Genomic DNA, 22765 nt, shown 5'->3' with positions numbered 1-22765 from the left:
TAGATGAAATAAATAATTAATGAAATAATAAATAAATAAGATCAATGAAATAAGTTCTAATTTTTGCACTAGAGAATTTTGAAGATTTTTAATGATACATTTTCTTTAATTTTTTAGTTGATTTTATGTCTTTTTCAGATGTGGAATTTCGAGAAAAGATTTACAAGCTTGTTCAGCAAAATTTTTTTCCTTATAAACAGCTCATATCTCAGTATGTTTTAATTGAAGCCGAGAAGTTTCCTGTCATCCAGTTCAAATCTGAAGACTGCTTCGATGCTTTAAGGTAAATCCCCTTGTCTTGTTAGGAATTTTTCTCCTTTACAAACAGCTTTTATTTTGGGGTATTTGGACTGCAGCTGCGAGGTTTCCTGTTATCCAGTTGAAATTTGAAGATCACTTTGATGCCTAAGATAGCTTTATTTTTCCTGTTGAAGGTTTCATTCCTATAAACAAATTATATCCTTATAAATTTTGACTGAAAATGAGGCGTTTTCTGTTATCAATGTTTAATCCTGAAGAGTGCTGTGATGCTTAAACTTACTCTATTTTACCTGTTAGAAAATTTAGTTTTTCATAAAAACAGCTTATATCCCAGTATTTTTCATTGAAGCCGAGAGTTTTCATTTTATTTAATTTAAATCTCAAAAGTTTCGATTGATTAAGGTTTCCCCTAGTAGGAATTATGGTTGCATTGATAGCTGCAACCTAGCACAGAAAAAATCACGGCACATAGCAACAAAAAACGTAATATTCTTTTTTGAAAAAAAAAAAACTTTCACGTGAGAAAAAATTGCCACTAGAAGCTGATTCAAGTATGGTAACTGATTAATCTTAATGGTAAATGTTTTTTGTGAATACGAATTTATGGGAATTTGAAAAATAACCTGGAACCCCCCCCCCCCAAAAAAAAAATGGTGTTGGATTGAAATGAAAACTGCACCATTGGAATCGGCATAGCCGAAATTATATGTATAAAAGCTCCTACGCAGACAGGATTGTGTCTTGTAATACACACTCTGTCTAAATTCTCATTTGTTGCGGAGCAATACTACTCCTTTTATAATTTTTTTCTCGCAGTAAACATAGCTTGGAAACAATTTGGATACGGACTTAATACTTTCTTCCAATATTAAGATGGCGAAAAAGGTAATAAAAATTCTCCAGCAACTTCCAGAATTTTCTTTTTTTTTGTCTATCCTAAAAGTATGAGAAACTTATCATAGGCAGCGCGATAGCGCTGCCTAAGTAAAGAACGATGTGGGCACAATGTATTATTTTTTTTTTTTTTTTTCTCCATACCCGGGCACTTCGTATAGAAGGAGTTGTCGTAGAAACTTCGAAATGAGCTCATTGGATTAGAAATTGGAGTGGCTAGTGCCTGGAGGGCAACTAGCCCCCCCTCCTTTTGCCCATCATTCCCCCAAATACATCCAATCAAAATTTTGAGATAGCCATTTTGCTTAGCGTAGTTGATTTCCAGATAGAAAATATCTTTTTGAGGAGGACACTCCCCCACGACCTTCGGGGTAAGGGTTTTAAGTTATGCCCTGGGGGCATATAAGGTTTTTATACTCCCACGCCCCCCCCCCCCACGCCCATCATTCCCCTAAACACATCCAATAAAAATTTTGAGATAGCCATTTTGTTCAGCATAGTTGATTTCCAGATAGAAAATACGTTTTTGAGGAAGACACTCCCCTACAACCCTCGGGGCAAGGGTTTTAAGTTATGCCCTGGGGGCATATAAGGTTATTATAGAAGGTGTTGCCGTAGAAACTTCAAAAAAGGCTCACTTGATTGGAAGTTCATAGGGCTAGTGCCCTTTTTAATAGTCAAAAGTGATTGGAGGGCAACAAGCCCCCTCCCCACGCCCATCATTCCCCCAAACACATCCAATCAAAATTTTCAGATAGCCATTTTGTTCAGCTTAGTTGATTTCCAGATAGAAAATATATTTTTTTGAGGAGGACACTCCCCCACAATCCTCGGGGCAAGAGTTTTAAGTTATGCCCTGGGGGCATTTAAGGTTTTTATGGAAGGTTTTGTCGTAGATACTTAAAAACAGGCTCATTCGATTGGAAATTCAAAGAGCTAGTTCCCTTTTTATTAGTAGAAAGTTATTGGTGGGCAAATAACCCCCCCCCCCCCCCCGCCCATCATTCCCCCAAACACATCCAATCAAAATTTTGAGATAGCCATTTTGTATAACGTAGTTGATTTCTAGATAGAAAATATGTTTTTGAGGAGGACACTCCCCCACAACCCTCGGGGCAAGGGTTTTAAGTTATGCCCTGGGGGCATATAAGGTTTATATAGAAGGCGTTGTCGTAGAAACTTCAAAAAAGGCTCATTCGATTAGAAATTCAAAGGGCTAGTGCCTTTTTTAATAGTCAAAAGTGATTGGAGGGCACCAACCCCCCCCCCCCACGCCCAACATTCCCCTATACACATCCAATAAAAATTTTGAGATAGACATTTTGTTCAGCATAGTTGATTTCCAGATAGAAAATAGGTTTTTGAGGAGGACACTCCTCACAACCCTCGGAGCAAGGGTTTTAAGTTATGCCCTGGGGGCATCTAAGGTTATTATAGAAAGCGTTGTCGTAGAAACTTCAAAAAAGGCTCATTCGATTGAAAGCTCAAAGGGCTAGTGCCCTTTTTAATAGTCAAAAGTGATTGGAGGGCAACTAGCCCCCCCCACGCCCATCATTTTCCCAAACACATCCAATAAAAATTTTGAGACAGTCACTTTGTTTATCTTTGTTGAGATACAGAGAGGAATCATGTTTTTAAGGAGAAACAATCCCCAACAGCCTTCAGTACAATGGTTTTAAGTTATGCCCTGGGGGATTATACGGTTTTTATAGAAGGTGTTGTCATAGAAACTTCAAAACAGGTTCATTCGATTGGAAATTCAAAGGGCTAGTGCCCTTTTTAATAGTCGAAAGTGATTGGATGGCAACTAGCCCTCCCCCCACGCCCATCAGTCCCCCAAACATATCCAATCAAAATTTTGAGATATCCATTTTTGTTCAGCGTAGTTGGTTTCTAGATAGAAACTACGTTTTGAGGAGGACACTCCCCCACAACCCTCAGGACAAGGGTTTTAGGTTATGCCCTGGGGACATATAAGGTTTTTATAGAAGGTGTTGTCGTAGAAACTTCAAAAGAGGCTCATTCGATTGGAAATTCAAAGGGATAGTGCCCTTATTAATAGTCGAAAGTGATTGGAGGGCCACTAGCCCCCCCCCACGCCCCTCATTTCCCCCAAACACATTTAATCAAAATTTTGAGATAGCCATTTTGTTCGGTGTAGTTAATTTCCAGGTAGAAAATATGTTTTTGAGGAGGACACTCCCCCACAACGCTCAGCGCAAGGGTTTTAAGTTATGCCCTGGGGGCATATAAGGCTTTTATAGAAGGCGTTGTCGCAGAAACTTCAAAACAGGCTCATTCGATTGGAAATTCAAAGGGCTAGTGCCCTTTTTAATAGTTGAAAGTGACTGGAGGGCAACTAGCCCCCCCCTCTCCCCACGCCTATTATTCCCCCAAACCCATCCAATCAAAATTCTGAGATAGCCATTTTGTTCAGCGTGGTTGAATTCAAGATAGAAAATATGTTTTTGAGGAGGAAACGCCCCCACAACCCACAGGGCAAGGGTTTTAAGTTATGCCCTGGGGGCATATAAGGTTTATATAGAAGGCGTGGTCGTAAAAAATTCAAAAAAAGCTCATTCGATTAGAAATTCAAAGGGCTGGTGCCCGTTTTAATAGTCGATAAGGATTGGAGGGCAACAACTCCCCCCCCCCACGCCCATCATTCCCCCCCCCACCACCCAACAAAATTTTGAGATAGCCATTTTGTTCTGCGTAGTTGGTTTCTAGACATAAAATCAGTTTTTGAGGATGACACTCCCCCAAAACCCTCAGGGCAAGGGTTATAAGTTATGCCCTGGGGGCATATAAGGTTTTTATCGAAATCTTTGTCTTAGAAACTTGAAAAAGGGCTCATTCGATTTGAAATTCAAAGGGCTAGTGCGCTTTTTAATATTCGAAAGTAACTTCGAAAATGGCTCAGTCGATTGAAAATAGAAAGGGCTGATGCCCTTTTTAATAGTCGAAAGTGATTGGAAGGCAACTAATCCCCCTTCCGCTCCCACCCTCCAACGTCCACCCTCCCATTTGCCAATTATGTTTAAAAACTAAATGTTGCCTTAAGATTGAATCAAAATGCACTGTGATAATGTTTATTCCCAATAAGGCATCTCAGTAGTGTCTCAAGAACTACTGAGGGTATTATATTCAAACTCCCGGGGCTACTTCTACTCTTAAAATTTAACCAAATCAAAATAGTGTAAGTGTATCCAAGCTATTAAAGAAAATAAACAGATTTTTTTGTGATTGTTATCAAGCTTTCTATTTCAGTTTTACTGAGGAATTATGAAATTGAATCAAATGCAAGCGTGTGTATCCTGACTTTTAAAAGGATCCATGTTGTTAGAAACTGCTAAGAAAGTTTCTTAAACATAGAATTTTCAAGCAAAGCTGTGTGTTCTTAAAAAACGAGAAGGTTTAAAAAATTATGTTACTTCTCCCTGACAAGGTCATGTAAATATAGAACGAGCAGATATCAATCAAAAAAAAATTTTCAACAAAATAAGTTTTTAAAACAAAAGTTAAAATCTCTCTTAAACCAATAATTAGCCAAAACAAAAACAAATAATCTACCAAGCGTGAAAATACCACAAATCAGCATCAATAAATAAATGAAACCCATAACGAACAGAAATTACAATAAATAACCGAGTCAAACTCAAAATGAGCAGAAATTAACATAAGTTGGGTGCAAAACCCCTATGCCTTCCCAAGGCCAGAACAAGATTTGCACTTTACTGAAAAAATACAAATGAGTGTGCATTGCCAGTTTAATATACACATATTGATATTTTGTAATCAAAATGTTAATATTATTTGATTTATTAAAGTTATAAAAGTAAAAACATTTATATTTTTTTCAGTAAAGTGTAAATTTTGTTCTGGCCTTGGGAAAGCATAGGGTTTTTGCGCCCAACTTATGTTAATTTGACCAAACACCGTATTGGTTATAACTAGATTGTTATACCTACAAAATTGCAACAGTCTGTAGCCATTACAGTTTTCTTTTCCTACTCTAAATTAATTTTTGACAAAAACAGAAACATAGCGTTACAAAAATCTAAATTTTGGTTTAAAAAATTTAGCGTATCAGATGTCATCTGTTGCTGGTTAACTTGGCTAACTTTCTTTAAATCATTTTTTTTTTTCGATTACATATTAAATTTTGCTTCGAAACATCTCCGCAATATATAAGGGAGTCCCATGTGAAGCCAAGACCAGTACAGGAACTTAAGACTTGGGCTACCAACTGTAATGGGAGAAGCCAGCGAAGGGAGGTGAAAAGAAACCCAATAATGTCGTTATGTCTCATTCGGGAAGGACTGATAGCCAAAGTGCCGCCCGATTCAAGGGAGGATAAATTTCTACCGGAGACTAAAGATTTAAACGGACACACTGGAGGTGCTACTCAGTTTAGAGCTTCTGTAATTTTTGTTGTCTTCGTTTTGTGTTATAGCATTTCCATATCTTTGGCAAAAACTAATAAAAACTCCGATACATTTTTAAACGAAAAGTTTGAAACCTAGTTTTAATACTCTATAAAGTATGTTCCAAAACAAAGGGCCTCGTATCAGAGACCATAAAAAAGGGCCATGGTCTTGAATATAAATATTCTCAAAGTAGATTTATTGCAAAAAAATTGGATATTTAAATAATTTAATGCCACCATATTGAAATTCATCTAATGTTGTTTGGAGATTGTGTCGATGAGTTTTTATTTATCAGTTTTTTTTGTAGCAGCCTAGGGAAAAGGGCTCTGGAAATAATTGGAGGTTTTCACGGTATTGTGTAAGAGTTAGTTTAAAAACAAATTTCTGGGATGTACTAATAAAACATTTGTAAAATCATTATTTAATTTTTAAAGAGGGAGTTAATTTATTCGAGAAAAAATCGAGGAAATAAAAGGGTAGCCATTAAGCTACAGGGGGTTTTGTGTGGTCAAAATACCAAACTATCTCTTCCATAAAACAGCCAAGAGAGAAAAAGAAACAAAGAAAAAATTAGAAAAAGGGAGAACCAAAAAAAGTTGCGACCGAAGACTAGGACTAAGAAAATCTTTTTTTTTTTTTTTTTTTTGACCCTTTCCTTCCTGCTGACTCTTCGACTCCAACTTATTAAAACCTTTCGAGATACTAACGATTCGTGACAGCATTGCCAACGCTATGAAATAAATTGTATCAGTTTTCCGACCGAAATTGCACCGCAAGAGATTAATTTGTACCATCTAAACAGCGCGTTAAGAATTTCCGGTAACAAGAAGAAAATTATAGATAACTAAAGCTTGAAAAATACCCAAGTCAGAAACGATTAATTAAAACCAAGATTTACCCGAAAATTTATATTGTGTCCAAATATATCCAAATGTGCGTTATAATTTATATCCAAATGTATATAAATAATTTGTTATCCAAATGTATCTCAGTAATCTATAATTATTGAAATTAGAGTATTTTTTTTTAGTTGGGTGCCATAATTTTTATAATTTCTAATATTTCCCAAATTAAAATTTTTTTCTTTCTTTTCTTTGTATGTTTAGATTAAAATGTATGATGTTTACTAACTAAATTGCTGCTGGAAGCTTATGTTGAAATTTATGGTGTTACTAAAGAAATGTCATAAAGTATTATTAGTATAATTTTGTTTTTTTGTATAATGACCAGAATTTTTTTTTTTATATTTTATATGTTAAGTTTATTAATAAAAATAGAACTTAACTAAGTGCATATATATATATATATATATATATATATATATATATATATATATATATATATATATATATATATATATATATATATATATATATATATATATATATATATATATATATATATATATATATATATATACATACATAATACATGAAAAAAAGGTCATTCAACTAAATCTTCTAGCTTGCCCATGAACTTGCAAAGGCAGGTTGTCCTAGGGCAGTGCCAGCAATAGAAGAAAAAAAATTTTTTAGTACTAGTTATAAGCACAGATTAAATATACCAGAAATACTGATAATACAAAAACATTATATGTATGTGTATAAATAAAAATACATAATTGCTTGCTGGGTTACTACTGGAGTCACCGTAACGACCAAAAAAGAAAAAACTATCCAAACAATCCATTATACTCCATCACACACCTCAAACAACAAAAGAAGAAGAAACAAATGACAAATAATAGCTTAGAACTCATAAATAGGATAAATTTTTTTCTTGACATAATTTCTGAATTTATCAATCTAATTTTATGAAATTTAGAAATATCCCCCCCCCCCCATAAAATTACTGGTTTTCCTTTGAAATTATTTCACTAAAATTATATTTTCTGATAATACCAGATAATACCCGATCTGGTTGATGTAGCCAATTTTTGTACCGCCTCAATAGCTTGTTAAACAACGCTGTTTTTGCCTGAAATTCTGAAGTGATAAGAACATTTTCTAGCATAAAATGCCCCCAATCCTTATTTGGTTTGTTATGTGGAAAGTACAAGAAAATATAGAAAAAACCATGAGACAGTAAAAGAGTTCAACGGGGGAAGGGGAGAAGGGTTCTGCTCAAAGCGTTTGCACACCTGCCTATTTTCAGTACAACACTGCTACCGCTACTGCTAATACTACTAATAACTCATTGCAGCACCAAGCTGCCTGAGGCCAACAAAGCTGGATACGCTATTCCTCCACCCCAACCTTTTCGAAGCCTCTTTTTAACCCCTTTCTCTCCCTTCATGAGGTTCAAGCCTTCTTTAAGTTCTTTCTTATGACCTCTTCTCGCTCCCATTTTGGGACGACCTTCTTGTCGTTTGGTCTTATATGTGCAGCCAAAATATACAATCTTTGGTAACCATGAATCTTCATCTATAGAACGTTGCTTTTATGCCTGTCTATTCATAGGCCCATTCACAATGATTTTTAATAATATCAAGATTTAGGTAGCATTAGTTTCTGGAATCAGTTGAAACTAAATTCACAATAGAAATTTCACTGTTCTTCTCACCTTTAAATTTTGTAGGTTAAAAAAACGTTTAAAATAAATTGAATTGTACCAGAATTTCTAAATTGTATCAAAAACGGTACTTTTGCACTGCGTTGTCAACTCTGTTTGAAACACCACTATTTAACTGACTTTTTTTTAAATCATTTTTTCAGAGAAATCAAACAAACGACGGTCGGCACATTTGTGATGTTTCATGATTCTTTGCGTCGATGTCAACAGCTGACTGCTGATAGACATTTGGTTGTATTAACGAAAGCCATGGTGGCTCATTTGATTAATTATTTAGGAGCTTTTCAACTGCTCTTTGATGCAATTAATAGAAGGAAACAAGCTGATGATTTTTCAAATTGTGATCTGTGTTTACGTTTTGTTGAAAGTTTGGGTAAGTTTTTATTGTAGCTTCAGGTCTTTGCACTTGAGGGTTTTCTTTTTTACTTCGCTCATGTTGTTAATTGTTATTGTTCATTTATTTTGTTCATAGACATTTTATAATATTTATTAACCAGTTTTCATACTCTCTCTCTCTCTCTCTGTTTCCCCTCTCTGTCACTATCTCACTCTTTATCTTTACTTAAAGAATGTTCCTATGTCATTTAAGTAATACAGTAGCCAACCTGTTTTCCCCCTATTGTATCTCTCTCTCCTTCTTTCTGCCCCCTCTCTCTCTCTCTCTCTCTCTCTCTCTCTCTCTCTCTCTCTCTCTCTCTCTCTCTCTCTCTCTCTCTCTCTCTCTCTCTCTCTCTCTCTCTCTCTCTCTCTCTCTCTCTCTCTCTCTCTCTCATCTCTCTATCTTCCCTTAAAGAATGTTTTTTTAGTTGATTGGAGTGATAAATCTACTAAGCTCATCATTTTGACTCTATAAGTTACTTTTTAATTTTTTTTTTTTTTTGCATTCTATTTAAGAGACATCTACTAAATACTGAGACCTCTCCGCCATCTCTCTCTTTCCTGTTAGGCTTGATGGACCCATGATATTTTTGATTACGCCATCTCGAATTATTGGTTCTCAATCAAAGTTTTCAAGTAGTACCAGTAAGTGTCTTACTGGTTGTTTGAAAACAATCCATCCTCTTTGAGAGGGGAAGGGTCCCTAATTACGTGTAATCAGGGTATCTATTAGTAAAGGTGGTTAGACTATTCCAGGGATTTAACTATATAGAATTAGGAAAATACACTTTCACAATTTCCATATTGCATAAAGTATAATTAGCTGTTTATGTTTAGTTAGTACCATGAAGGCATTTCAATGCCCCCACCCTCCCAATCCAGTTGGTACTTCTTATTTCTTAAATATAAATATTGTTCATTTGGGCTGGGAGACCCGCTTTAAAAATACCCCCTCATGAACTTGGAAACTTTTGGCAGTAGTGAATAGAACCTCCAGGGATGGACCTACAGCCAACGTTATGAATTGGGAAATACATTTCTAACCTCATATCTCAGTTCCTCTATGACATGTAAGATTTAAAAAAAGGTATGAAAATCTGTTCCAGCCAATAACGAAACTCAAATTTGCCTAGAATCCAGCTTACAGAGGTTACGGAGGAACTTCCTTACGGAGATTTATATGGATCTGCACCTCAAGTAGGGATTTGGAATCTCTTTCAAGCAGGGTAGTCCACTCTCCTTTCTTCATTCCTCCCCTACTTGTAAGATCTGAAAGATTATACGAGAATAAATTCTGGCTTTGAACAAAAAGCCAAATTGGTCTTAAAATCCAAGTCAAATCCTGGCTATCTCCTTACTGGGACTTACTGTCAAGAAGAAGTAGACTCCAAAGGGGTGGAGAGACATAACGTTTTTCAAACTAAAAGTTACCATATTTTTAATAATTTCGATGTATTTTACGCCAGTTTTTGAACTAGAAATATTTCCTAGATCCATGCTCATTTTAAGCGTCTTTTAGGGTGAACTATTTGAGTTTGATAATTCAATAGGATTATGAATATTGATAATTGTGTTTTAAGTTTATTGAATCTCGCTTAAAGTCGCTTGTATTCCTCACTCATGTCCTCTTAGTTGCTGAAAGAAAACGTTTGGTGTGTGCTGTCCTTATGCTAAAATTGAAGACAAAATTGAAGTAAATATAGGTCTCACTATACCTTACAAGTAGGAAATGGGCGAAGACGGTAGCTTGAAGACGCCTTCCTCAATTCTAGTTTAACTTAACATCCTTGTATTGTAGATGACACGTTCTTGGTTTATATTGTAGATCATTTATATTTGTTGTTTCTTATATATGTATATATATTACAGTGGATGTCCGAAATCTGGTTAATATCGACATTCACTGGCAAATTGTCGAAATTTCTTTTTCTCTGCTTGGATTCAATTAGTTTTGCGAGCTATATTTTTCATTTTATGCAAGCTTTGATGGTAAAAGTTAAAAATAGGTTAGGTTAGATTATGTTTGGTTATGTTCGGCTTAGTTTGGTTATAAATATCAGAAATGGGTTAAAAATCTAAGCTAACTTAACCTGTCATCAACAAACCATGCATTACATTGAAAATGCTGACTGGCAACGCTGACTAAATCCAAGGAGAAAATAAGTTATGTCGGACATTCCCCGGTATTCTCTCCAAAAATAAGGAATCGATAAAAAGAAAATTGCCCCGGGCCCATGACTCGTGCCTTTTATTTGATCAAGAGGACAGATTTGGCAGTATGAGCTTTTAAAGGCGACATGGGGTGAAGGAACATTTTTTAATGATTAATTTAAAAAGGAGTTGTGAAAATACATCAATGAATTGAGGGCGAATAGTTGAGGTAAGAAGAAAATATTTAGGGAGGAGCAGGGGCGTCGTTTGGGGGTGGCAAGCGGGAGGGCAGTTACCCCCCCCCCATTAATGTGGAGAAAATTATTATACATCCCATGCCCTTTGACTATCCTGATATGGCCCCTTCTTGCCCCCCCCCCCCCCCAATAAAAATGCTGGAGATTCGTTCCTGGGGAGGAGGCAAGGGCAGAACGGCCCTTACTTTTGCCGCTTGTGTGGAAATATGAATGAGCCGGTGGGTCATACGATTGGTGAGTGTGAAGAGTTGAGTGAGTTGTGAAAGGAAGTGTATAGTGATTCTAGGTTTGAGGAAAGTATAGTGCAAGTATAGTGCAAAATAAGTTGTGAAAGGAAGTGTATAGTGATTTTAGGTTTGAGGAAAGTATAGTACAAAGGATGTTGTGAAAGGAAGTGTATAGTGATCTTAGGTTTGAGGAAAGTATAGTGAAAGTGTAGTGCAAAGGAAGTGTATAGTGATTTTAGGTTTGAGGAAAGTATAGTGCTAGTATAGTGCAAAGGAAGTTGTGAAAGGAAGTGTATAGTGATTTTAGGTTTGAGGAAAGTATAGTGCAAATATAGTGCAAAGGAAGTTGTGAAAGGAAGTGTATAGTGATTTTAGGTTTGAGGAAAGTATAGTGCAAGTAAAGTGCAAAGGAAGTTGTGAAAGGAAGTGTACAGTGATTTTTGGTTTGAGAAAAGTATAGTGCAAGTATAGTGCAAAGGAAGTTGTGAGAGAAAGTGTATAGTGATTTTAGGTTTGAGGAAAGTATAGTGCAAAGGAAGTTGTGAAAGGAAGTGTATAGTGATTTTGGGTTTGAGGAAAATATAGTGCAAGTATAGTGCAAAGGAAGTTATGAGAGAAAGTGTATAATGATTTTAGGTTTGAGGAAAGTATAGTGCAAAGGAAGTTGTGAAAGGAAGCATATAGTGATTTTAGGTTTGAGGAAAGTATAGTGCAAAGGAAGTTGTGAAATGAAGCGTATAGTGATTTTGGGTTTGAGGAAAGTATAGTACAAGTAAAGTGCAAAGGAAGTTGTGAAAGCAAGTGTACAGTGATTTTTGGTTTGAGGAAAGTATAGTGCAAGTAAAGTGCAAAGGAAGTTGTGAAAGGAAGTGTATAGTGATTTTGGGTTTGAGGAAAGTATAGTGCAAAGGAAGTTTTGAGAGAAAGTGTATAGTGATTTTAGGTTTGAGGAAAGTATAGTGCAAAGGAAATTGTGAAAGGAAGTGTATAGTGATTTTAGGTTTGAGGAAAGTATAGTGCAAGTATAGTGCAAAGGAAGTTGTGAGAGAAAGTGTATAGTGATTTTAGGTTTGAGGAAAGTATAGTGCAAAGGAAATTGTGAAAGGAAGCATATAGTGATTTTAGGTTTGAGGAAAGTATAGTGCAAAGGAAGTTGTGAAATGAAGCGTATAGTGATTTTGGGTTTGAGGAAAGTATAGTACAAGTAAAGTGCAAAGGAAGTTGTGAAAGCAAGTGTACAGTGATTTTTGGTTTGAGGAAAGTATAGTGCAAGTAAAGTGCAAAGGAAGTTGTGAAAGGAAGTGTATAGTGATTTTTGGTTTGAGGAAAGTATAGTGCAAAGGAAGTTGTGAGAGGCAGTGTATAGTGATTTTAGGTTTGAGAAAAGTATAGTGCAAAGGAAATTGTGAAAGGAAGAGTATAGTGATTTTAGGTTTGAGTAAAGTATAGTGCAAAGGAATTTGTGAAAGGAAGTGTATAGTGATTTTAGGTTTGAGGAAAGTATAGTGCAAGTATAGTGCAAAGGAAGTTGTGAGAGAAAGTGTATAGTGATTTTAGGTTTGAGGAAAGTATAGTGCAAAGGAAATTGTGAAAGGAAGCATATAGTTATTTTAGGTTTGAGGAAAGTATAGTGCAAAGGAAGTTGTGAAATGAAGCGTATAGTGATTTTGGGTTTGAGGAAAGTATAGTACAAGTAAAGTGGAAAGCAAGTTGTGAAAGGAAGTGTACAGTGATTTTTGGTTTGAGGAAAGTATAGTGCAAGTAAAGTGCAAAGGAAGTTGTGAAAGGAAGTGTATAGTGATTTTGGGTTTGAGCAAAGTATAGTGCAAAGGAAGTTTTGAGAGAAAGTGTATAGTGATTTTAGGTTTGAGGAAAGTATAGTGCAAAGGAAATTGTGAAAGGAAGCGTATAGTGATTTTTGTTTTGAGGAAAGTATAGTGCAAGTATAGTGCAAAGGAAGTTGTGAGAGAAAGTGTATAGTGATTTTAGGTTTGAGGAAAGTATAGTGCAAAGGAAGTTGTGAAAGGAAGAATATAGTTATTTTAGGTTTGAGGAAAGTATAGTGCAAAGGAAGTTGTGAAATGAAGCGTATAGTGATTTTGGGTTTGAGGAAAGTATAGTACAAGTAAAGTGCAAAGGAAGTTGTGAAAGAAAGTGTACAGTGATTTTTGGTTTGAGGAAAGTATAGTGCAAGTAAAGTGCAAAGGAAGTTGTGAAAGGAAGTGTATAGTGATTTTGGGTTTGAGGAAAGTATAGTGCAAAGGAAGTTGTGAGAGAAAGTGTATAGTGATTTTAGGTTTGAGAAAAGTATAGTGCAAAGGAAATTGTGAAAGGAAGTGTATAGTGATTTTAGGTTTGAGGAAAGTATAGTGCAAAGGAAGTTGTGAGAGAAAGTGTATAGTGATTTTAGGTTTGAGGGAAGTATAGTGCAAAGGAAATTGTGAAAGGAAGCATATAGTTATTTTAGGTTTGAGGAAAGTATAGTGCAAAGGAAGTTGTGAAATGAAGCGTATAGTGATTTTGGGTTTGAGGAAAGTATAGTACAAGTAAAGTGCAAAGGAAGTTGTGAAAGCAAGTGTACAGTGATTTTTGGTTTGAGGAAAGTATAGTGCAAGTAAAGTGCAAAGGAAGTTGTGAAAGGAAGTGTATAGTGATTTTGGGAATGAGGAAAGTATAGTGCAAAGGAAGTTGTGAGAGAAAGTGTATAGTGATTTTAAGTTTGAGGAAAGTATAGTGCAAAGGAAATTTTGGAAGGAAGTGTATAGTGATGTTAGGTTTGAGGAAAGTATAGTGCAAGTATAGTGCAAAGGAAATTTTGAAAGACAGTGTATAGTGATTTTATGTTTGATGAAAGTATAGTGCAAAGGAAATTGTGAAAGGAAGTGTATAGTGATTTTAGGTTTGAGGAAAGTATAGTGCAAGTATAGTGCAAAGGAAGTTGTGAGAGAAAGTGTATAGTGATTTTAGGTTTGAGGAAAGTATAGTGCAAAGGAAATTGTGAAAGGAAGTTTATAGTGATTTTAGGTTTGAGGAAAAATGGTTGGCAAGTATAGTGCAGAACGAATATTTTTTAGCTTGGAAGGATTAGAAGGATTTCTCAGACTAGCAATGGAGCACAGAAACAGGTTTTTGTAAATGGTGTAATGTTTTCGTTTACGTAGTGTTACTGTCAGTTTTCTTTATGTCAATTTGAATTGATTTTTTTTTTATTGCCATGGTCCTAGGGCTTTTAGAGCAGTAAAGTTATTATACTATTATGTTTTTCTTTTTCCCATTCATTTTTCATTAATAGCAACTGAGTAGGGATTTTTTCATGTTTGCCTTATGAATATTCAAAGATTACATCTAATTTTTTCTGTGTTGTTCAAACTGGTTCAATAGATAACCGTATACTTCTGCTCCTTTGAGTTTTGTCTGTTTAGTTTCAATCAGGTTTTATTTTGACTTTATTGAAGTGAAGAATTTTTTTTTAATCAATGTAATTACTGAAATTTATTCTAAATTTATAGTAATAAAGGTACTGCAAGAAAAAAGAGCCAATAATAATGAGCAAGCAGGAATATTAGCCAGTAAACTAACACATTTAATTAATTTTAGTAAAACTTATTCATTTCAAATTTTTGAGTCTTGTGCACTTTACACTGATAAAGAAATTCTATTACTCAATTTAAAGCTATTCCTGAGGAAAACAAACTTGAATGATGCATTTGACGGATGTTTGATTTTCTTGTTTGCTTTTGTTTCTTTTTATTTTTTCTCATTATTGCTACGTTGTCATTGTGTTTATCAGCATTGATGATGAGATTGTAAATCAATTATTAATACTTGGTTAATAAATATCGATTAATAAATAATGGGTTGATAATTATATTAACCATTAAACTAATAAAAATTAGAGAGTCTTGGTGAAATTCAAATGTCAGGATTTTGCCAAGCACTTTTTTTCATATATTACTGAGGTAGTAATAAGGGGAGTCATCAAAAGGTTTTTACCGGGGTGGGGGGAAGACTTTGTCCAGTTTCCTTTTGTACTGATTGGGTTGTTTTTTTGTTTTTTTTTGTATTTTTGTGGCTACGACTTCTAAGTTTTGCTTTTATTGTTTATCTTTTATTGTTTAATCTTTTATTGTTTGGCTACGAAACGATTCTTGGTGAAATTCATTTTGGATGAATCTCTTTGCTAGTAAAGAATTTGGGCGAATCATTTTTTTTCGAAGTTTGACAACAATGATGGACCAATCAGCACTTTCAGAATTTTCTCTCTACGGTAGTTTAACCGTAGAGAGAAAGCTAAACACATCAATCCCCCCCCCCCTGGACCTGACCTTACCTATGCAGTTGCACAATTACTGGTGGTAGAAGACACTAAATTAAAAATGAGAAATGTTGGTAAAAATCAGCAAGCACATATAAGTCAAGCACATGTTTCACCAAACAGGTCAAATCCCCCTACCCCCCCCCCTCTAGGTATGGCCTTGGACTGAGCTCATTGTGCAGAAGTGGTACCAAATTAAACGAAAAAAAAAAAATTAAGCAACAATCTTAAATCCACAGCAATCTTAAATTTTTGTGGCTACAACTTCTACGTTTTGATTTTATTGTTTAATCTTTTATTGTTTATCTTTTATTGTTTGGCTACGAAACGATTAGCAATTTTCCTTTAAAGAACCCTCACATATACCTTACAAGTATATGCCACATATTTTATAAAAACTTATGCATTGTTTATATACTGTTTAAAAATTGTTTTCTATTTAAGGAGATGTTCTGGTTAATCTGGCAAAACTTGACACTGATGTTACAAACCAGATGAAGAAACTAAAAGAAATGGAACCCCCTTTTTGTCACCTTGAAAAATCAGACTATGTGATAATTGGAGACGATATGAGAGCTGAAATCGATTTGATTCTTGTATCTGTAAAGAAAGGTTTGTTTAGAGGTTATTTTTATATTAGATTAATAGTTATTATTTGTATTAATTAGGTTTTTATCTTATTTAATTTAAAAATTTTATCATTTATTTTAATAAAATTAGGAAAAAGATTAAATTTAGAGTTTGAAATATCGTATTAATCGTAGTATGGCAGTAACTTAATCCAATTTTTAATTAGCAATTATATTAATAATCAGATAGTATTATTAAATATATATATTGTACGCTTATAGATTATCAAACAGAATACTAATGGCTACGATTTAACCTTGAAGCCTGAAATGCCCTAAAGAAACCTGCTTGGTTGTTACAGAATATTCTCTGACACGTAGGTGCAGCTTAGGGTATATTTGAAGGACTACGGTGTATTTGTTAATCATGAAAATATAGTTGGTGTAATAATTACAAAATATTGATCTGAATATAAATAAGATAATTACTTTAAATCTATAATTTAAAGTAATTATCGACTGTATCGATAATTAATAACTAACAAATTTTCTTCTCAATGAATCCGGTCATAATTAACCTTTTTCTGTTTAAATTTAGCGAGAATTATTGCTTTTCGCATTAGATCGCCTTGAAACTCATAGGGCTGAGAAGAAAAAATGCATTCGTGCACAAAAACTGGCAAATCAGTATTGTTGGTCTTATCGTCTCTTCGGCCTAATTACAGAAAACAGGCTAATTAAAGGAAACAGGATAATTACAGAAAACAGGTATTTAAGAGAATCGGACTTTTGGCAGCCTAGCACGTCCCATATGATACTACTAGACCCACAAACAGTATAGTGCTACTAAGGTGAATTAAAAAATATATATTTTGATATAACTATAAATAATTATAAAAAATAAAAAATATTATAATTATTAAAAAATATATAATAAAAATATAAATAATTATAAAAAATATATTATAAACAATATAAAAAATATAAATATATTTAATTCGGATACCAAAAGTAACCTTAGTGGTACAGAATAGAAATAGAATTTTCAACTATTGAAGGGATTTTCTTTGAAATCACCAAGGATATTAAAAGAAAATAAATGTGCTCTTCAGAATAATTTACCGTAATCGCTGAATATGACTTAATTCATTGACTAATGAATAATATAAAGCGTCATTTGTTAATGAACTCAAAATTTTAATGGAAGTTTCTAGGTGCGCTGTTGAAACGAACAATTTTTTGTTAATCCAGTAGAATCCTAGTTTTTCAATTTAGTCCAGGCAGACAACGTTTAAAGGGGGCTGAGGCTATTAGACCTAACATGGAGTTGGATTTTCCCACTAACAGACTTTTTAGTTGAAGTTCTACTACAGAATATATCCTTTCTCATCTGTCTGCTACTGCCAAAAATAGCTTAACGTTATCACCTAATATTACGTGAGGCACTTTTCTCTTATAGGAGGCACTACTGCCTCTTCCTTAATCATTATACCTCTAAAAAGGCAGTATCTTAAAAGAAGACCCTTGAGGTGGTGTGAAGGATAAGTTAGGCTTGTTTCACTTGTGTAGCCGTATAACTAAGGAATGTTGCAGGAGAAGCGTTGAAATTTGAATAATGAACACAAGCTTGTTGGTTTATGTCTTAAATGTAACAATAGCCAATTAGGGTGGAGCAAAAAATACAACTATTCACCAAAACTTCGTTCTTGTGTTATATAGAGAAATAATAAAGGCCGTTAAATATAATAAGGGTCGTAAATATAATAAGGACCGTACATATAATAAGGACCGTAAATATAATAAGGGCCGTAAATATAATAAGGGCCGTAAATGTAATAAGGCCGTTAAATATAATAAGGGCCGTAAATATAATAAGGGCCGTAAATATAATAAGGGCCGTTAAATATAATCAGGGCCGTAAAAATAAAGGCCGATAGAGAAATAATTATGGATTCACATTGCTATGAAATTATTCTGTTTCTCTGTCAGGTTGTTTGGATGAACCAGTTGTTTGGATTTTCTTGATCCACTTACAAATATATGGGGGAGCTGTTAGATATGAGTCCTAAGAGTATGCAGTTATGCATAAAGGGTGATGAAAGGGTGCCATGTTTCCCTGAACGGTGGTTGGTCCTTAAAAAGGGCACTATAACTCACAATTTACAATCCAATGAACCCTCTTCCAGTATTTTAGTAGGGTAGGGATAAATAAGGGTGGGGTTTGCATAGATAAGTAAAAGCGAAAGCTGTTTAGCACAAGCTAGTTAAGTAAAAGCACAGCGTCTGAAAGATTAGTAGGGCCTGAGTAACATTGAAGGCAATGGCACATCTAAGCAACATAACTAATTCTTCAGACAATAAATAGATAATATTTTAAAATATATTCAAGTTAATATGAAGATAGACCACATTCTATTTAGTTTGTTTTATTTTTATTTTAATTTTTTATATATAATGCTTTTATCCTGATTTTTACTCTGAAAAATCATTTGAGCCTTTCTCTATTAATGATAGTGTTTTATTTAAGAAAAAAAAATTATATTATAAATAGAAAAGTGGATAGCTGCCGTTAGCCCTACTTCTGTTAGTGGTAGTTGCTGTTCGTTTTTGGATTCATCTATATATGTTATCTTTATGTCTGATGTTATGATTCATTTAAATTAATGTTCCTTTTTTTGGAGGGGGGGGGGGGCTGGGTTAGTATTCATTTAGAATAATTTATGTTCGTTTTAAGCAATAACTATTATATGACTTTATATCTCCCCGTTTTGGGTTTTGGACTTTTCATTTTCTGGAAAGCTTTCTTTGGGATACACTACAATAAAATGAAGACAAGAATTAATTTACAGGTGAGATCATACAGAAAAGCGAGGAGTTGGATCCCGTAAACATATTTTCTTCGTTTTGGCTACTTTTTATTGGCTAAGAAATCAAACTAAAGTTTTACCTCTGACTGGTTATTGCATCTAGCTTTTATCTAGCTAGATGCAAAAGATGAAATGTATATTATCGAAATATAGTACGCTTAAAACCCCGTTTTGGCACTGGAAGAATTAAAAAAAAAAGTTGCTGAAAATGTTTTTTTCCAAGTCTGAAAGTCAAGATGGTAAATTCTACTATATAAAACCAGATTTGCCATTGAAGGTTATTTCAAAAAGCAGCTTCAGCGAAATAAGGTCGAACGTTATTTCGGGATTGTTTACGATGAATGTTATTCAAACGTCAGATAATGTTATAATTGCTATTCAATATAAAAAAGATTTAGGTAAGAGCTAGGTAAGAAATGAAGATTAGACGTTGAAGAATTTGAAACATATTTTTCTTTAAATTCTTTCTTGTTACAGGCGAGAGTATAGTTTTGGATGCAAAGAAGGCCTATTCAGGGCTTAACACTGAGGCACAATCTGTTGCTTTTGAACTTATCTTCAAGCCGATTGAAAAAATGCTTAGATCAGTATCTTCAATCAATTGGAACAGAGAGAGTCAGGGTTTAGTTGGAGATCTGCCAGCATTCAGCTACTCTCCCCAGGAATATATCACTCAGGTTAGATTTTCGTAATTGCTACTTTTAAAATAGAGTTTTATTGTTCCTTTATGCAGTCGATTCATAAGCCCACATCAGTATCATGAGTAAATTCAAACAAAGGGTTTTGTTGAAGGGTACTTGTGTGATAAACGCCCTACCGCTCAAGTTGTACATTCATTGACGCATTATAGAACCGTTTGTTTCTTTTTGTTAGTTTCTTTCAGCTTAGCGTAAGACAAGACAAAGAGAAGTAATAGAATAGATGGAAAATTTATAATTTGGGCTATATATTTGCACATTAGGGGGGGGGGGCGGTTGGGTAAAGTACTTGGATAGTGTGAAGTTAGAAAACAATTGTTACTACATAATATGCAGAATAATTGTACCTAATCCTAGTGTGTTTGTACCTATAGTGTACCTAATCCTTTGCCCTTTGCCAATTGTACCTAACCCTTTTTAGGGGGCTGTACCTAACCCTTTACCCCTAGCTCCCCTAGTGTGCAAATATTTTGCACACTAGAAATAATTTTGCACACAAACAAATAAATTTGTTTCTCAAGTATTATATTTTTATCTTACTTTGGTATATTTCATTAGGATTGAGTGTCAGAGAAACATATTAGAAGAACATTAGGTAGGGCGTATATCATACAAGTACTATTTGAAGATCTGCCAGCATTTAACTACTTCCCCCAGTAAGGCCGTATGTTGGGGGGAAGAGGGGTTACTTGGTTAGAACCCCACCTTCTGATTTTTTATCCGCCCTGTAGAAAAGTATAAAAAATGCATATAAACTAATTTTTGATACGTTTTATCAATAATTTTTCTGCACACTTCCCCCCCCCCCCTTCAACACAATTCCTGGATGTGCCCTTGCTCCCCAGGAACATATCTCAAGTCCGTGATTGCTACTTCAAAATATGGTTGTATTGTACCTTTACTAGTCTAGTTATTAGTTTGTATGCACAAAGGTCGAAACTTTAGAGAGTTAGAGAGTTTTTACCGGAACTCAGAAAGTTTTTAGCAGGAGGGTAAAAACAGGGAATCGGTGTAATTTTATGCCTCAGTTGTTAAATTTTTGGGGTTCTTTTATGCCTATTACGAGGGGATTCTACGTTTGTATGCACACAGGTCGAAACTTTAGAGAGTTAGAGAGTTTTTACCGGAACTCAGAAAGTTTTTACCAGGAGGGTAAAAACAGGAAATCGGTGTAATTTTATGCTTCAGTTGTAAAACTTCTGGGGTTCTTTTATGCCTATTACGAGGGGATTCTACGTTTATATGCACACAGGTCGAAACTTTAGAGAGTCAGAGAGTTTTTACCGAAACTCGGAAAGTTTTTACCAGGAGGGTAAAAACAGGAAATCGGTGTAATTCATGCCTCAGTTGTTAAATTTCTGGGGTTCTTTTATGCGTATTGTGTAGCGATAAAAGGAATTTTGTGGCGATAAAGAAAGGACTGAGCTTAATTGTGGTGATAAATATTGACCGCGTCAAATCTAATATCCTATTTTAAAGCTGCGATCCTAGACCTTATAAGTTCTTCAATGGCGCCCCTTATAGCGCTAAAGATTGTGCCATCAAGGCCTGCGCCACCCTCAATTATTGAGAGAAAATAAAATGTATAGCCATATAAATGTGACCTCTTTTCCTCGAGCTATCTGGAAATCAGATTCCCTGGGAACGTACCTTCGAGATATGCGGACTAATTACCTGTTATCAGATTGGATACAGACATATAAAATGAAATAAACACAGATAAAAAGCAATAGATTTATTGAGACTTACATATTTAGGTGAACAGCAGTGGGTCACTTCAAATGACAACAACGGTGACTGGGATACAACAATGAAAGAATTGCAAAGCTTGAACGCCAAAACAGTTCTGTCTGTATAAAAAAAATGAGAGCACGAAAATAACTTTTCTTCACTATATATTCTAAGTCCTGATCATGGGCAGTGGGAGCTACCCCACGATTGGCCTAAGTCCTGAGGTGGGCCAAACCCTCCGTCCAATAATCTGTCTTAATTATTTCTGATGATTCAAACGTTCACACGGCTCTTATCATTTAAACTTCCTTAGAAATATTGTGCGTAGCATATTTTTTATTGCCCACTATCTTAGCAAAATCCAAAGCTTGGATAGCGCCGTTCTTTGTCTGAGGATAACTGCAATTTTTCTCTTTGCTGATTAAGGACTTTGCTTTCTTTTTGAAACTAAACCGTTCTGAACCGTTCTTTGTCTGAGGATAACTGCAATTTTTCTCTTTGCTGATTAAGGACTTTGCTTTCTTTTTGAAACTAGATTTAAACTTAATTAGAGGAAGTCGGAATTATCTTTAGAAAGAAGGTACTTTATTTTGGTATCTTAAATATATTGCATTTTACTCACGGTACATATTACCCTTCCTATTAATTAATGACGTCCCGTCATTAGGATTTGCTTGCCTTTGGGCTTTTGAAATGTTCGTTATTTATTAACTATTTATTCTACATAATTTTGATTGACATTGTATTATTTCATGTTTATATTTTGGCTTACTCAGGAGTGCTAAAAATTTTCTCTATTACTCTTGTTTTTTTTATTCTACGTCCCTATCTAAAATTCATCTACCGGATTAAGATTATTCATGGTTCTAGGCGAGCTACTATACTAAAGATTTTTTTTCTACATCTAACACTGATTACTTTTACATTTCCAACAAGGTTGGGGCTATTCTACCTTTACATAAGATTTTTTTTTTTTAATTCACTTTTTACAAGGCTTTTTTTGATTTTGCTGTCTATATGGCACACTACTTTCTATCTACGCTACATTAAATGAATAGCTCGACAACGCTACACATAACACTATCTGGACATCTAACACTACATACAAGAACCATTTAAAACACACAATTTTGGGTTTACCATATTCACTGGTAAAATTCAAACACTTTCATTGGGGATGTTTGGTACGCATTGTTAATGATAGGATATTGGGATTTTTGAGTTATCAAAGTTATTAAGTAAATTCACATCTATTCCATCACCATTCGAGTCTTTAGTGTACTTAATCCTTCTGTTCTAAGTTATTGTCCTTCACTCTTTTTGTCTTGGCAAAAATTTTTAAAGCCCTTACAATATAGTTTCTTTCATGGAACAGTTCGAGCATGATTGTGTTCACACGAAGAGCTTTCTCTAATT

The 22765-nt window shown here is 34.5% G+C and overlaps 1 protein-coding gene across 1 annotated transcript in view; it reads left to right on the top strand.

The window, feature by feature from the left end:
* Cog7 (conserved oligomeric Golgi complex subunit 7) overlaps window positions 1-22765 on the top strand; it is a 115260-nt gene that overhangs the window by 72444 nt on the left and 20051 nt on the right. The window contains exons 8-11 of the mRNA XM_089087808.1: window positions 139-283; window positions 8300-8529; window positions 15929-16096; window positions 19398-19597. Of these exons, the coding sequence (XP_088943934.1) occupies window positions 139-283; window positions 8300-8529; window positions 15929-16096; window positions 19398-19597 (743 nt within the window). The remainder of the gene's footprint in view (window positions 1-138; window positions 284-8299; window positions 8530-15928; window positions 16097-19397; window positions 19598-22765) is intronic.

This window comes from Artemia sp. Qi Xiang Cuo, chromosome 4 (genome assembly GCF_049724085.1).
Source record: "Artemia sp. Qi Xiang Cuo chromosome 4, ASM4972408v1, whole genome shotgun sequence".
Lineage (NCBI taxonomy): Eukaryota > Metazoa > Arthropoda > Branchiopoda > Anostraca > Artemiidae > Artemia > Artemia sp. Qi Xiang Cuo.
This window is presented reverse-complemented; position numbering and strand designations above follow the sequence as displayed.